A 15,973-nucleotide genomic window follows, 5' to 3' on the forward strand; every position below is an offset into this window, starting at 1 on the left:
GGGTTAGTTGAGCAGTATGAGGAAGTGCATTGTCTTGCTGGAGAATCACACCTATTCTCTGAGATCCACGACGTTTCTCTCTCATGGCTGGCTTTCCTTGTTTAAAAACAAATCTGAGAAGTATTGGCTGTTCATTTATGCTTCTCTTTGAGATAACCATAAAAAACTGGACCTTCAGCATCCCAAAACACCATCAACATGACTTTTCCTGCTGATGATTGGGTTTTGAATTTTTTCTTGACAGGTGAGTTGGTGTGCTTCCACTCTATGCTTTGTCTTTTTGATTATGGCTCATAATAGTGAACCCAAGTTACATCACAAGTTAAAATTTTGTTAAGGAAGTGCTCACCTTTGCTTTCATAACATTCCTTTAGCTCTGTGCACACTCTTAAACTTGTTTCCTTGTGTAGCTACGCCAGCTCCTTTGGGACCCATTTTGCACATGTTTTGCAGTACTTCAACTTGTTACAGATAATGATATGAACTGTACCAGGTCTAACTTTAACCTTATCAACTATCACTTCCACAGTCACATGATGGGTGGCATGAATAATGTCATGGGTGGCATGAATAATGTCATCAATTCAACTTTCAAGTGATGGGGCTGCAACTGCAACTGGTCAGCCAGAACGGTGTTTGTCAGTCACTGAGTCGCAAACCTTTCTGAACTGCTCTACCCACTTGTAAAAATTTGCATGATTCATGCAACCTACACCATCACCATAAACTTTAGACATTCTACAGTATATATTCACTGGTTTCTCACCTTCATCAAGTAAAAAATGCATGACAGAACATTGTTCAATTAATGTGAACATTTCAAGTGGCCTCGCCAGCTTGAAGTGTATTTCTGAGGTCATAAACAAAACAATGTTGCTACATCTTCTGATCAGGGCTCATCCCAGTGATGCCAACTTAAACCCATAAAAGAACAAGCTTGCCCTACTAACAGTTTTTTCCCCAGACCAATTTGTCTCTTTAATTATTGAATGATCCTCGTACTTCATATTTATGACATAATATCTCCCGAAATATGTGTCTTACAGTGATATAATTTTGCATTTACATTCAGTGGTACATGTGCATACTGTCTGTAAAATGTGTCATGAATACAGTTAGTAGTAAAGAAGTAAGAAACTATAACGTCATGCCTTATGTAGTACTTTTAGTGCATGAACAGCTAAAAAGCAGTAAGTGAAACATTTTTCCTTTCATCATGTTGTAGGAATTGATAGTGAGAAAAGAATTTGTTAAGGCTTGAAGTTGTGTGTAAAGCTTGTTACAAGTCACTGAGTACTCTCATTCTCAAATATGGATGACTTAAGTATGAGAATTCATGTGTGACCGACTATGCTTCTTTTCCACCCCCATCTCCAACCAGTAGGTGGTTCTTCCCCCACAGACTGTAAGGTGTATGTGTACCAAGTTTGGCTGAATTCAGTCCAGTGATTTTGGAGGAGGTGTGAAAAAAAAAAAACACACACACACACACACACACACACATACACACACATTTTTGTAATCTGTATGGCTTCTTATTGGTAACACATTTATCATGTTATACCTAAACAAAGCATTACATGTGAATGCATGCACGAGATGCACCTTAACTGCAAAATGTAGTGTCCCTTGATTTAAACATAAGAATATCCAACAATAATAACATAACAATAACAAAAAATAACAATAATAATTAACAAGTTTCACTATTAACCAAGATAATCTAACAAGAAGCATAACCTGAATTATAATTCAGTCTTACTGATATTGAAACTCAATATCTTAAAAGTATTAAACTATTACATTTTTGCAACTGCATCATATTGAGTCAGAGTTATCATTAGGTTTTCATTTTCATATGCACTACAGTGACAATGTTAGAGCTTGTGCAATATAACAATGAAACTTTGTCTCAAACCTGGCAGAAAATTCAAAGATATTCTCTGCACGGTATCAATGAAAATACTATCAATGACAGTGCTGCCAAAGCAGAGTTACTAAACACAGCCTTCCGAGATTCCTTCACCAAAGAAGATGAAGTAAATAGTCCACAATATGAATCAAGAACAGCTGCAAACATGAGTAACATAGAAACAGATATCCCTGGAGCAGTGAAGCAACTTAAATCACTTAGCAAAAGTAAGTCTTCCAGTCCACACTGTATACCAGTTAGGTTCCTTTTAGAGAATGCTGATACAATAGCTCCATACTTAACAATCATATAAAACCATTCGTTCAGTGAAAAATCCATACCCAAAGACTGGAAAGTTGCAGACGGCACACCAATGTTCAAGAAACGTAGTAGGAGTAATCCACTAAATTACAGGCCCATATCATTAACTTCAATATGCAGCAGGATTTTGGAACATGTATTGTATTCGAACATTACCTTAAATAGAATGGTCTATTGACACACAGTCAACACGGATTTAGAAAACATAATTTTTGTGAAACACAACTAGCTCTTTACTCACATGAAGTATTGGGTGCTATGAACAAAGGATTTCAAATTCATTCCATATTTCTAGATTTCCAGAACACTTTTGGCACTGTACCACACAAGTGGGCTTGTAGTGAAATTGCATGCTTATGGAGTATTGTCTCAGTTATGTGACTGGATTTCGTGATTTCCTGTCAGAGAGGTCACAGTTCCTAGTAACTGATGGAAAGTCATTGAGTAAGACATAAGTTATTTCTGGTGCTCCCCAAGGGAGTGTTATAGGCCCTTTGTCTATATAAACATTATAGGAGACAATCTGAGCACCCACCTTAGGTTATTTACAGATGATACTGTCATTTATCAACTAGTAAAGTCACCAGACGATCAAACCAAATTGCAAAACAATTTAGAAAAGATATCTGTATGGTGCAACAACTGGCAACTGACCCTAAATAACAAAAAGCGTGAAAAAATCCACATGAATGCTAAAAGGAATCCATTAAACTTCGATTATGTGATAAATCAAGGCTGCAAATTCAGCTAAATACCTAGGAATCACAATTATGAACAACTTAAATTAGAAGGAACACGTAGAAAGTGTTGTGTGGAAGGCTAACCAAAGACTGCGTTTTATTGGCAAGACACTTAGAGAATGTAACAGATCCACTAAAGAGACTGCATACACTATGCTTATCCAACCTTTTTTAGAATACTGCTGCAGTGTGGGATCCATACCAGATAGGACTAATGGAGTATGCTGATAAAGTTCAAAGAAGGGCATTCTGCATTATCACGAAATAGGGGAGAGAGTGTTACTGAAATGATACAGGGTTTGGGATGGACAGCATTATAACAAATGCATTTTTTTTTGTTTGGGCAGAATCTTCTCATGAAATTTCAAACATCAACTTTATCCTCCAAATGCAAAAATATTTTGCTGATACTACACTACATGGGGAGAACTGATCATCATAATAAAATGAGGGAGATCAGAGCTGGCACAGAAAGAACTAGTGTTTGTTTTTTCCATGCACTGTACGAGATTGGAATAATACAGAATTATTGTGAAGGCGAGTTGATAAATCCTCTGCCAGGCACTTAAATGTGATTTGCAGAGTATCTATATAGATGCAGATGCACAGAAATGCAATCTCATTCTCAGCACTGTGCAAGTCAACCCTACTGTTCTGAAGGGATGGCCACCTCAGTTCGCTGTTGCTTACTGAGCTGCGCACTTCATCTGTTATGAATGAAACAGTTTCTTCCCATATCAGCTAAACTGCAACCTTTCTCAAATTATTTTAAAGAAACTGTCCTACAGGATTCTCTCACACTTCTCATAGCCTCATTGATGTGTTTCATAATGAACTGCCTATCATTTCATTAATGGTAATAGACGTTGTGTTATTTCTATATTAAGTAGAGTAATGTGCAAAAATTCAGATAGTTTCCAAAGAAAAACTGTGGTTGCTATGATTTTGCATTGGTGGATATTAGGTCATACATTGTTGCATATGAAATGTAACTTGAGACAAGGTCTATAACTATCTTCAGTATCAAGAAAAGTGACTATATGTACTGCACTCACTGCCAGTCATGTGCTCAATTAGAGTGAAAGTGATATATTCATAAAATCACTCTTATGTCAAATGATTTGAGATATCGAATTGAGTTTTGGGCAAATGATAGCTTTGTGATATAGCTAACATGAAAACTTTCTTATCTACTTCAATTTAAAAGTAACTACAGATTTTTTTCAATTGAAATAATGATGTAATTATTTTGAGGGCCATTGACAGTTTGTGAGATGAGGAATAGTATGGGGTTGCAACAAAATAAGTGAAGGAATCACACATTTATTTTTATAGTGAGCATGGGTTTTTCATAAACTATCGACCTGACTTGTCCTCAATTCTTTGTTTAGTAATAGACAGCTTCAGGGTTCTGTCACAACTTTAACTGCATTAGTATATTAGTGAGATGAAGCTGTGTAAGCCCCACTTTGTTTTTGCAGAGGAAGATAATTTCAATATGGCAACTAGAAGGAGAGAAAAAATTTTACAAGTATAATGATCACTCATTCTGTTGTGATTTCAGCATAATGTAACACATTGTGTGTTTTAACCCTCAAGCAGGCATGCCTATCTAAAAATTGCGCCAACCACAAATAACATTTTCTTGTACCGTTCCATTGTTGCTGTACAATTCTGAGCCTATAACCATTCCTTCATTATTGCATCAGCTAACATAGGGATAAGCTGTATTGTCATACACCCAAATGAGCAGCAGTAACATAAAATAAGCAGTAAGCTATAAAAGAAAAAAATTACAATCCAAGCATGAAAAAGACCCAGGTTATGAGCTAACAGCTCAAGCCCATAATGAGGCAGCCATCTATGAGAGAATTAGTAATTGAACAAGCACTTGGCTGGGTTAGGAAGTAACTGTGCTGTTCAATGCTTTGAGTGGGTCGTTTCTGTGGGGTAACGCATGCACACAGCAAAAGAATGATACAATGAAAGTTTATTTTATTGTTGTTTAATGAAACAGTGCTTTAGCTCATACACTGTAAGTTTATTTTGTCATTGTGTTTTTGCTCATACATATTTAACTTGACACAAAGACTGCCACTCTTTACATGTGTACAGAGTGTGCTGCATGCTCTCTTGTGTTATGAAACACGGCTCACCTGGTCAAAGGTTAATAACAAACAACTGTCTTGTCAAATTATTGATTGTCTTGGCATAACCTGTTACACTCATTTGCTGACTTGCTAACTGTATCTGTGAGATACACATAAGTGTACAGGCTTAAGCTGTAGAACTAAACCTCCCTTACCATGCTGCCCCATCAGCAAGGATGCCCTCATCACTAGCATTGTCCCCTCCCCTACCTCAACATCTATGCTGCTAGTTGCCAAGTAATACTGTACATACTCCACTATTAATTATCTGCTCAAAGACAATATAATGGAAATTTACAAAATATTAATTGAAATGCACTTCTCTTCCCATTACTACTCACACACAGAAGCACTGTAGTTTAGTATCATGATGATATTTATCTCTTGGTATGTTATGGTAAGGAGGGTTGCACATTCTGCATGGGAACATAATTTTGTTGATAATCAGTGACTGGTTTGGCACGAGTGGCTGTAGGTCAACACTCTCTCTGCATGGCTGACCATGTGTAGCCACATCTGGTGACCCCATGTGTGCCCGCTGCATGGGGCAAGCAGACACCCTCAGCTCCTTGGTTGGTGGATGGGAGCAGTCCTACCTCATGCATGCATTGACTAATACTCACCCTTACTTCTGCTGTTGCCATTAGCTCTTGAAAAGTCAAAGCATGTAGTAAAAACAAGCTGTACTTAAACTTCCAACATAATTTCAACCAGTGACATGCAATCACTTTCACTTATCATTGACACTTCACTAATTCCCTTTCATCACAAGCAACAATTTGAAAATTATAATGTCATTTACATGCTAAAATTTGTATGAGAAACCAATGCGTACAGTCTGTCACTACAGCATAACAATGCTAGCAATCGGTTTTTCATTCTTTCATTCTTTTCATACCATAGAACACTATTTCATCTCTCCTTTTTTGGTGCCCATTTGGTGTTTTCAAGTTAGATGCAAATCTTCTATCTTATTCTGTTTTACAATCTTATCCTTGTTTCATTCCTCTTTTTTATCACCATATATTTCCTCTGATATGTTCTTTGTCCAGCATTTTGGCTTCATTTATTAGTCTCCACATTATTTAATGTGCTGCCTCAGAATCTGCTCAGTTGTTACTGTCATTTTTGTGAGCATGTGCTTCACATGCTTCTGTGTCTTCTGTTAACTTTGATGATACAATTTTGATGTTTTCTTCTTCAGTACAATTGGCAGGCCAACCCTCTGAATTATGTAATGAATATGACAGGATAGACTGCACCTTGTGGATAAAATTTGCCGATTTTGCTTAACTGCAAGTGATATTCTACCGCGGCAGTTTAACTGTTTTTGCTACCTGACACTGTCTCTAATTCCTATTCAGTGTATTCCTGTTTTTTTCCATTTTTCTATTGTCCTCTATGACTTCATTCTTCACTTTTGGTTATATAGTCCATCACATATTTCATTTATTATTGTTACAATCTCCTTTATTCTGATTACATTAGTGTGCACTGATTTTATGTCTTTCTATTATTTTGAATTTTCTTCCTTGCATAAATTTGTACTTGCTCAAAGCACTTCATCCATGACTGCAACTGTTTGATTGGTAGATTTAGAGGAGAGAATGGGAGGGGGAAAGATCAAGCAATAAGGTCATCAGTCTCTTGATCCAGAAATAGAGACATCCATTGGTTTAGTTGGGAGATTCATAACAGTAAAATTGAGAAGGCTAAACACATAATGGACATCTTTTGTACCACCAGAAATAATTGCAAGATGAAGTAAATAGGAAAATCAACAGGTGGGCATTCTCAGGGCTTTACATGCAACGGAAAACATCCTACCCACAGCTATTCCACACTTGATCCATTACAGTCAAGAATGCCCATTATTCAACAGAGTCTCCTAGAACAGAAAATTGGGTGCAGCAGAAAGGAGGCAAACCAATTCTAAAGGTGATTAAAAGTGAGTGAAAGAGTAATGGAAGAGTAGCCTGGTCCAAGAGATGGAGCCAAGAACCCCCAGATCTAGCATACAGTAGGAGATAGCCCAGCCCTAACCATCCTGGCCTTGCTCTGGAGTCAGATTAAAACCTTAAAACTGAGAATAAAAATATCTTTTACACTTGATCATTCATTAATTCTTCTCTTAGCTTTTATTCCTCTGTCGCTCTCTTCCTCTTTAACTCCTGTCTTCTCCAAAACGTTTTCCATTGTTCTCCCCATAATTCATTAAGAGTCATGTGTTCTTTTTGATGACCTCCACATGACCCTGAACTAGGTGCTCTGCTGTACATAGTACTATCTCCCATTTTGATTTCACTACGATCCAAAAATCATTAGATTTGCCCCCTTATTCCACTTTATTCTCCTCCTGGTCCTTATTATATCTCCAAATATTTCTTCTGTTTTGGACCTACTGATAATTTGCACTGATACTCTTAACAGCTGCCCTTTCACTTGAATAAACACTTACAGTACAGTTCTAATCCGTTCACTCCAGATCATCACATGCTATGCCATGCCCAAAAAATATGACTGTTACACTCAAATATTTTACTGCAGCATTGCTAGGCAAACTATAGCAGTGCTTCTTCTGACACTTGCTTTTCATTGTCTTGAACTGGTATAGCTACATAGTGTACTGTGCTCTGCAACACTGAAAGTTGCCCCCTGGGAATCTTGTAATTTCTTCCATTCTTCAATTGTTTAAACACATTTCATTTATCCAGTTCACCATCCACTGAACACTGTGTTGAATGTGTGTTTTGCTCCTACTAGTGACTTGACAATGGTTAGCCTCCCATCTACTGTTAGCATGTACCCCAAGCCTGCTCACCATCAGTTTTTAATTTTAATATCATTCTTTGTTTATTTTACTCCTTATAATACTTCACCAAGGATTTTCCAATGAATTGTTGCCACCTTTAAGTTATCGCTGTGGGGGAGCAAACATTGAATATTCAAATACCAGATCACTCATTGATTTGGACATTTGGAGCAATAATCTCTTCCAACACCATGGATAAACCAAATACTACTTATCAGACAAATTTATTCTTGATCACAAATAAACACAAGCATATAATTTCTCTTCTTATTTGCACTAAGGCTACTTTTATAATCTTCTGACAATAACATTACTTATTTGGCACTCTTGTCTTCACATCTACCACTTGCCGACTCCAAATATAAAATTATTTGTACATACACTCCTGGAAATTGAAATAAGAACACCGTGAATTCATTGTCCCAGGAAGGGGAAACTTTATTGACACATTCCTGGGGTCAGATACATCACATGATCACACTGACAGAACCACAGGCACATAGACACAGGCAACAGAGCATGCACAATGTCGGCACTAGTACAGTGTATATCCACCTTTCGCAGCAAAGCAGGCTGCTATTCTCCCATGGAGACGATCGTAGAGATGCTGGATGTAGTCCTGTGGAACGGCTTGCCATGCCATTTCCACCTGGCGCCTCAGTTGGACCAGCGTTCGTGCTGGACGTGCAGACCGCGTGAGACGACGCTTCATCCAGTCCCAAACATGCTCAATGGGGGACAGATCCGGAGATCTTGCTGGCCAGGGTAATTGACTTACACCTTCTAGAGCACGTTGGGTGGCACGGGATACATGCGGACGTGCATTGTCCTGTTGGAACAGCAAGTTCCCTTGCCGGTCTAGGAATGGTAAAACGATGGGTTTGATGACGGTTTGGATGTACCGTGCACTATTCAGTGTCCCCTCGACGATCACCAGTGGTGTACGGCCAGTGTAGGAGATCGCTCCCCACACCATGATGCCGGGTGTTGGCCCTGTGTGCCTCGGTCGTATGCAGTCCTGATTGTGGCGCTCACCTGCACGGCGCCAAACACGCATACGACCATCATTGGCACCAAGGCAGAAGCGACTCTCATCGCTGAAGACGACACATCTCCATTCGTCCCTCCATTCACACCTGTCGCGACACCACTGGAGGCGGGCTGCACGATGTTGGGGCGTGAGCGGAAGACGGCCTAACGGTGTGCGGGACCGTAGCCCAGCTTCATGGAGACGGTTGCGTATGGTCCTCGCCGATACCCCAGGAGCAACAGTGTCCCTAATTTGCTGGGAAGTGGCGGTGCGGTCCCCTACGGCACTGCGTAGGATCCTACGGTCTTGGCGTGCATCCGTGCATCGCTGCGGTCCGGTCCCAGGTCGACGGGCACGTGCACCTTCCGCCGACCACTGGCGACAACATTGATGTACTGTGGAGACCTCACACCCCACGTGTTGAGCAATTCGGCGGTACGTCCACCCGGCCTCCCGCATGCCCACTATACGCCCTCGCTCAAAGTCCATCAACTGCACATACGGTTCACGTCCATGCTGTTGCGGCATGCTACCAGTGTTAAAGACTGCGATGGAGCTCCGTATGCCACGGCAAACTGGCTGACACTGACGGCGGCGGTGCACAAATGCTGCGCAGCTAGCGCCATTCGACGGCCAACACCGCGGTTCCTGGTGTGTCCGCTGTGCCGTGCGTGTGATCAATGCTTGTACAGCCCTCTCGCAGTGTCCGGAGCAAGTATGGTGGGTCTGACACACCGGTGTCAATGTGTTCTTTTTTCCATTTCCAGGAGTGTATTTATGCTTTTCTAATTTTTATGCACCTTCTCGTAGGTTTGGCACTCAGCCTACTTTTATGTTTCTTACAAATGAATTATTTCACTTGAAATTCTGGCTGCAAATCCACTAGCCATACTGGCATCCACTCAACTCCACCTAAACCAAAGACCCCAAAAAGATAAAGAAACATTACAATGTGCAGTCTCACTAAATCATAACATTGCCCAGGAAACTGGATATCAAGCAGAATTCAACACTCGCACATGGTAACACACTTTCAGACTGTTTCAAAGTTTTCCATACTGGCAGAGCAACTTAACTGATTACTGAGAATCATGAGATCCTAACTAGACATACTTCACATTCAACACAACTGTGCTGCAAATGGCCTTTAGTTGCCTCCTACATCTGTGATGCTGCTGGTCAAATCCTGTTTCATGTACTCTTAGTAGATTAACTAAATTGTTTCAATGTTCAGTTCTTTCAGCCAATCAGCACCAGAAACAGGCTATAGGAATTTTCATTGGCTCTTTCCTGTTCATGGTAATGGCGTTTCTGTGCAAAGTGCTGCTCCAGCAAGCACTTTTTGCAAGTTTATTTCCAACAGATGTAAAACATTTGTTATTATAAGAAATTTACCAGCCCTTAAGCCAGCATAATAGGCTCTGACTGCAGACCACTTAAAAAGATTGTGGAAAGGTCAACCCATCATCTCCAGGCTGGACAAAAGCCATTTCCACCAGAACCCAGAAATCGATCCTGACATATTCAGTCATGAAGAGAATGGTCCCAAGGTCAGGCCAGAATGAATACATTATAAATTGTGTTCTGAACTGATAGCATTGTATTAAATTTTTAGTGTGTCCTGTAAGGGGGAGGAGCTATCCTTGTTTCTTGATTCCATTTTCTTTGATTTGGTATATTTATTTCATATGTTTGTTATGATTTCCTCTCTGTGGCTGCGTGAAAGAGTAACAGTTTCTCTCTCTTGAAACATTTTTGTGTATTGAACACAATTTAGTACATATTACAACTACACAGATCGACACAGTTATGCTACAACACTTAGGACATACACAGTAAAAAATGAATTTAAAGACATGGGGACACCAATGGGTTGATGAAATATTCCAAGGCTTTTACCTCCAGGCGCCAAGGTGATGGAACAAACTTACATTCTGTAGTTATCTTCTTCTTCTTTTCTTTTTTTTTTTTTTTAATGTACACATACATGCATTTCCAAAATCATGCATGTTTCTGTTAATCAAAGTACAAAGAAAAGGTCCACATGGTGTGGGGAAGGGCAATGGTGCATGCAAGTGGCAGTCTGGGATGGGGCTGGCCAAAACAAATCTCCACTTGAGTTTAGCTCACCTATGAACTAAAAAGCACACACTCAAAACCAGTGAAGTGTCTTGGTTCAACAACATATGCAGCATGCACTGTTACTGTTAAGATGACATTGCTTACTCTACATATTTACATTTGCTAGTAAGTTATAGAATCATCTTTTATGGAAACTTGGCTTGCATAGGTAATATTTTCAAAATATGGAAGTATTTTATATAAATTATGTATCTAAGCACAGGAAGGAGTCAGATACATGGGTGTACATGTATTCAGCAACCTACCACACTATATCAAATATCTTGTAAATAGTACTGAAGTCTGTAAGAGTGAATTAAGTATTATATGTTGGGGAACTCCGAATTCTTAAGCAAGGTCATTAACATTTACAACAATTTCTATTACAAAACAATTTTGACCATTTATAATCTTCAAGCACATAAAGTAAATGGAAATATGCACACAGGCATAATACACTCTCTATTCCGAACTTGAAATGTGCGCCACTGTTGTCCAGGCCACACAACAGATAAATATCCACAGAACTATGAAAAACCCACAGCAGCAGTATGCCCATATTTTATTGCTTAAATTATTCCGTTAACAGGTGGATTATGAAATGTTCAAAATAGCAGTCACAATAAATAACAAGAAAGATTGACAATCACAAGGGATCATTACAATGTTTAAAAATGACATGAAGGGTCTGGATCCATCTCTTACCAAACTCCTTGTACCTCAAAAATATGAAAAACATGGATAGATTGCTTCTCACACCATAGAGGATGCACTGAGGCTCTAGATACAATGAAAAGACTGCTAAACATCAGTTTTTAAACACTTTGGAAACAGAAATACACACACACACACACACACACACACACACACACACACACACACACACACACACACTTATTTCATTCTGGAATTTCCTTTCACTTGAAAAAAGAATATTTTCATATAAACTCTTAAAATTAAATCTTAGTTTATAATTAATATTAACACTGTAATATTTCATCAAGTTAAGTCATTTCATTATATTTTATCTCAGTGAAGATGGTATTTTTCATGTGTTGTCATGCACCAGATACTCATTTCCTTGGGATTTGAGGGATTCAATTCATGAAATATAACTGAAGGCTCATTAGTTAAGGCATCCAATAATCGTTGGTTTGACACTGGAATGAACAACAGAAGGGGGAACTGTGAGATTCAAATATTTCACTATGTAAATTGTTGAGGTTGCTAAGAACAACAGAATTCTAAATTAAATCATTGCAAAATGGAAGTGATGGAAGTAGGATGAAAACAGTGAAAGGCTTAATGGTTGACATTTGCTGCTCAGGTACTGCTATCTAATCTCACTGCTGAACTCTTATAAAAACAAGGTTCTTTGTGATTTTTTTAGAATGTTCAATGAGACCATTCTTCAGAATAATTTATAATGTTTACTTCTTTATTTTAGGTTCCAACTGATAATCCTGATGGTGCAATTTGGCTGTTGAAAGACGTCACTCAATATGAGTAAAAACAGCCAAGGAAGAAGAACTGCTGTGAGATAGGTTTAATTTTTCTTGGGTAGGCCTAATATGTGTTACTAGTAAATCACAATAAATTTTTCACAATAAGTTTTTCATAATAAATACCTGAAATACACAATATTATCCTGGAGTTCGCAGTGGGCATCATTGTCTTCTTTAGTAGAGGTGGACTCTCTTTAATATATTGGCAGAAGAGGACTTATAAGAGAGCCACTCAGGGAAATGACTGGATGGAAAAGAAGGCCAGTGTGCATCCAGTATGTATACCAGAACATCTTGTCCAAGGTGTAACTGGCTGTGTATCATAGCTCTTGTTGGCATGAATGATGCTTGCTGCATTGTTTCTGAGGCCATCACCAGTTCTTTTAGATAGTTTGTTGAAATGATTTAGGCAGCTAACCTCACTCATGAGTTGGAAACATGCCTCACTACAGCATCATATCCACAATCAACTGTGGTCCTCTTGTTTGGAGCCAAGTAGGCCTAAACTAGTCTTAAACAATTCTGCAATGACCTCTGATGCACATTTCTCAGCCTCCACTATCAGATGGAGAATTGTAGATCAGGTGTGTACCCACAGACAAAATAGCTACTCTGGTACCAAGGTATGTATGGCATGCTCATAGGTGTCTTTTATATAAGAGGAGCTCCTCCATATACCCAATGATGAATTATCTTATGAAGCAAGAGAAAGATCAGCCATATTGCTCTCAGAAGAGAATATTAATCCTTGCACATTTTAAGGAGAACCTGTTAATGCGACGTCAGTAAACTGCAGGAGTATTCATGGTAAAGCTGCAGATAAATTTTTACTTATTAAAGGTAATAATTCTCATGATGTATTTGTAACAGAAAGCTGGTTCAAACACAAAGTGAACAGCAGCAAAATCCTTATCCATATCAGAATATATCTCACAAGGATAGGTTGGAAATTAACATCGGTGGTATATTTATTGCCATAGAGAACTCAACGTTATCTCATGAGATTGTTACAGATTTTGAATGTGAACTAACCCAGGTGAGAGTAAGGATCAAAGATGAGTCAAAACATGATAATCAGATACTTCTATAGACCACTTGCTTCAGAAACTGTAATAACAGGGCACTTTAGATAAACCTAGGAGACCATTGCAAGAAATTTCCTTGATTGTGGTATAATAAGAGAGGCAGACATCAATTTGCTAGTTATAGAATGGGATAGTCATTTCTTTCAGATGGTGCAAAAAACAGGTAATGATGCAAAATAGTTCTGGATTTTTCTTTTCTGAAAATACTTCAGTCACAGAAGTGGAGCAGGAAGGCAATGTCTTAGAACTTTTAGTAACTAGTAGAACCAAATAGTTTCAAACAGTTAACACACAAGTGAATCATAATGTATTTACATCATCTATAGCTAGAGGAGCCACAAAGAATTCTAAAAAATACAGGGAAATATTTTTGCTGTCTAGGATGAAAGGAAACAAAATGCAGAGTAACTTGGCAGTCAACATCGAAACATATAAGGGACAAAGATGTGGGGTACAAATAAATAACATTCAAAAATGTTGTAGAATATATTTTACACCTTACAAGCTGAGAAAGCTTTTGAGGGATGCAAAAGATTCACAGTGGTTCAATACCCATGTTACAAAGTTGCTACAGAAGCATAGAGAGCTTTGATTTTATGCTGCTACTGGGCTCTTTAGAAATCCTGACAGGTTTACCAGATGGGAAGTTTATACTAATTGCTCTTGCTCACTACATACTTCCTCTTGCTGCCTCTAATGTAATTTTATCAGAGTCTGACTCAATACACACACCTCTATGAACTTGTGTGCTGTTTTCACTCATTATGGAACTGGAGCAGGTTGAAGGCTACACACCTCTACGAATGAATATGATGTGAAGTGTGAATATTACTAACTGAAATGTTATGCAGGCACTGTGTTGGACATAATAGTGATGGGACAGATGACTCATCCATCCTACAAGAGGTGTGGGGGTTTTCCAGCATATGGTAGCATTGTGACATCACACCGAGGCAATGGCTGTAAGATTATCTGTTGTGCAATTGTGGGTTCGATCAGGGAGCAGTCATGAGACTGTGCTTATGCCATGCTTCAGTTTTGTGTAATTGAGCAAGTCCATTGCGTCCATGAATACCAACAGGCAGTATACGTTCACCCGTGCATAATACGCAGACATATTGTTTGTGTATGAGTACTCTAAAGGCAGTGCCATGCAGCTGTGACAGAATACCGGAGACATTTCCCTGATCGACAAACCTCCTGTGCCAGGGTATTTCCCAGGGATTTTCAAATATTACATGAATCTGAAACACTACTCGATGTACATGAAACATCAGAACATGCTGTTGTCCACTCAGCTGAGGAGAGGGAAGACATTATTGCAATGTACAACAGAGTCCCACCACCAGTACGTAGCACACTAGCTGTCAGCTCAATATTCCACAAACGCAAATGTGGCACACATTACATCCTGAGGGCCTGTACTCACTCCACGTGCAGCATGTACAACACCTGCATGTAGGTCAATTTTGTGAAGGGTTGGCTGTACACAGAGACTTCATGCAATACATTTTATTTACAGATGAGGCTATGTCTACACACAATAGTATTATGAATACCCACAATTCTTGTACATGGAAACTCCACATGATACCAGAGATACAAGATTCCAAGCTATCTTCTCAATTAATATCTGATATGGTATGATCGATGACCTGTGTTCCTGCCAAACTGCATGACAGCCGCAGCGTATGGACATTTCCTACTTGCACTTTTGGAAGGTATGGCATTGGAGCAATGACAGCAAATGTACCTGAAAAATGGTGGATCACCAATTCACTATACCAGACAAGTATCCTAATAGGTGAATAACATATTTCCTCAAAAGCAGATTGGCCATGGCTAACCCATTAACTGGCTCACCATATCACCCGACCTAACCCTATTAGACTTTTGCTTATGAGGCTGCTTAAAGGGGGATGGATGTGTACACTGCAAAATTGGATGCACATGAAGAACTTGTCACATGCACCATCAACACTGTTGCCCATGTTGAAGCCCCCAAGATAATGTTTGATGTGAAACATAACGCACCCTCCAACCCATTGACATGTGTAGTGAAATGGGTGTGAGACTTTTTGAACACCTGTTGAAGGATGGATCAGTCATCTGTTTCACCATTATTCTGTCTACCACAGCACCTGCACAGCATGTTGGTAAGTAATATTCACAATTGTCTTTATAATCATCTATGGACGTGTTAATGTTCAACCTGCACCAATTCCATAACAATCGACAGAATAATGACTTCATAGGACTTTTTCAGTTTATTTTCACTTGTAGAACCATCTCAGAAA

The 15,973-nt window shown here is 39.0% G+C and overlaps 1 protein-coding gene across 1 annotated transcript in view; it reads left to right on the forward strand.

Annotated features, from left to right (window-relative positions):
* LOC126258046 (retinoid-inducible serine carboxypeptidase-like) overlaps positions 1-12,739 on the forward strand; it is a 109,689-nt gene extending 96,950 nt beyond the window's left edge. Inside the window, exon 9 of the mRNA XM_049955610.1 lies at positions 12,534-12,739. Coding sequence (XP_049811567.1) covers positions 12,534-12,596 — 63 coding nt within the window. The 3' untranslated portion in view covers positions 12,597-12,739. The remainder of the gene's footprint in view (positions 1-12,533) is intronic.
* Positions 12,740-15,973: the final 3,234 nt, after the last annotated feature.

The sequence above is a fragment of the Schistocerca nitens genome, chromosome 1, assembly GCF_023898315.1.
Source record: "Schistocerca nitens isolate TAMUIC-IGC-003100 chromosome 1, iqSchNite1.1, whole genome shotgun sequence".
NCBI classification, from domain to species: domain Eukaryota; kingdom Metazoa; phylum Arthropoda; class Insecta; order Orthoptera; family Acrididae; genus Schistocerca; species Schistocerca nitens.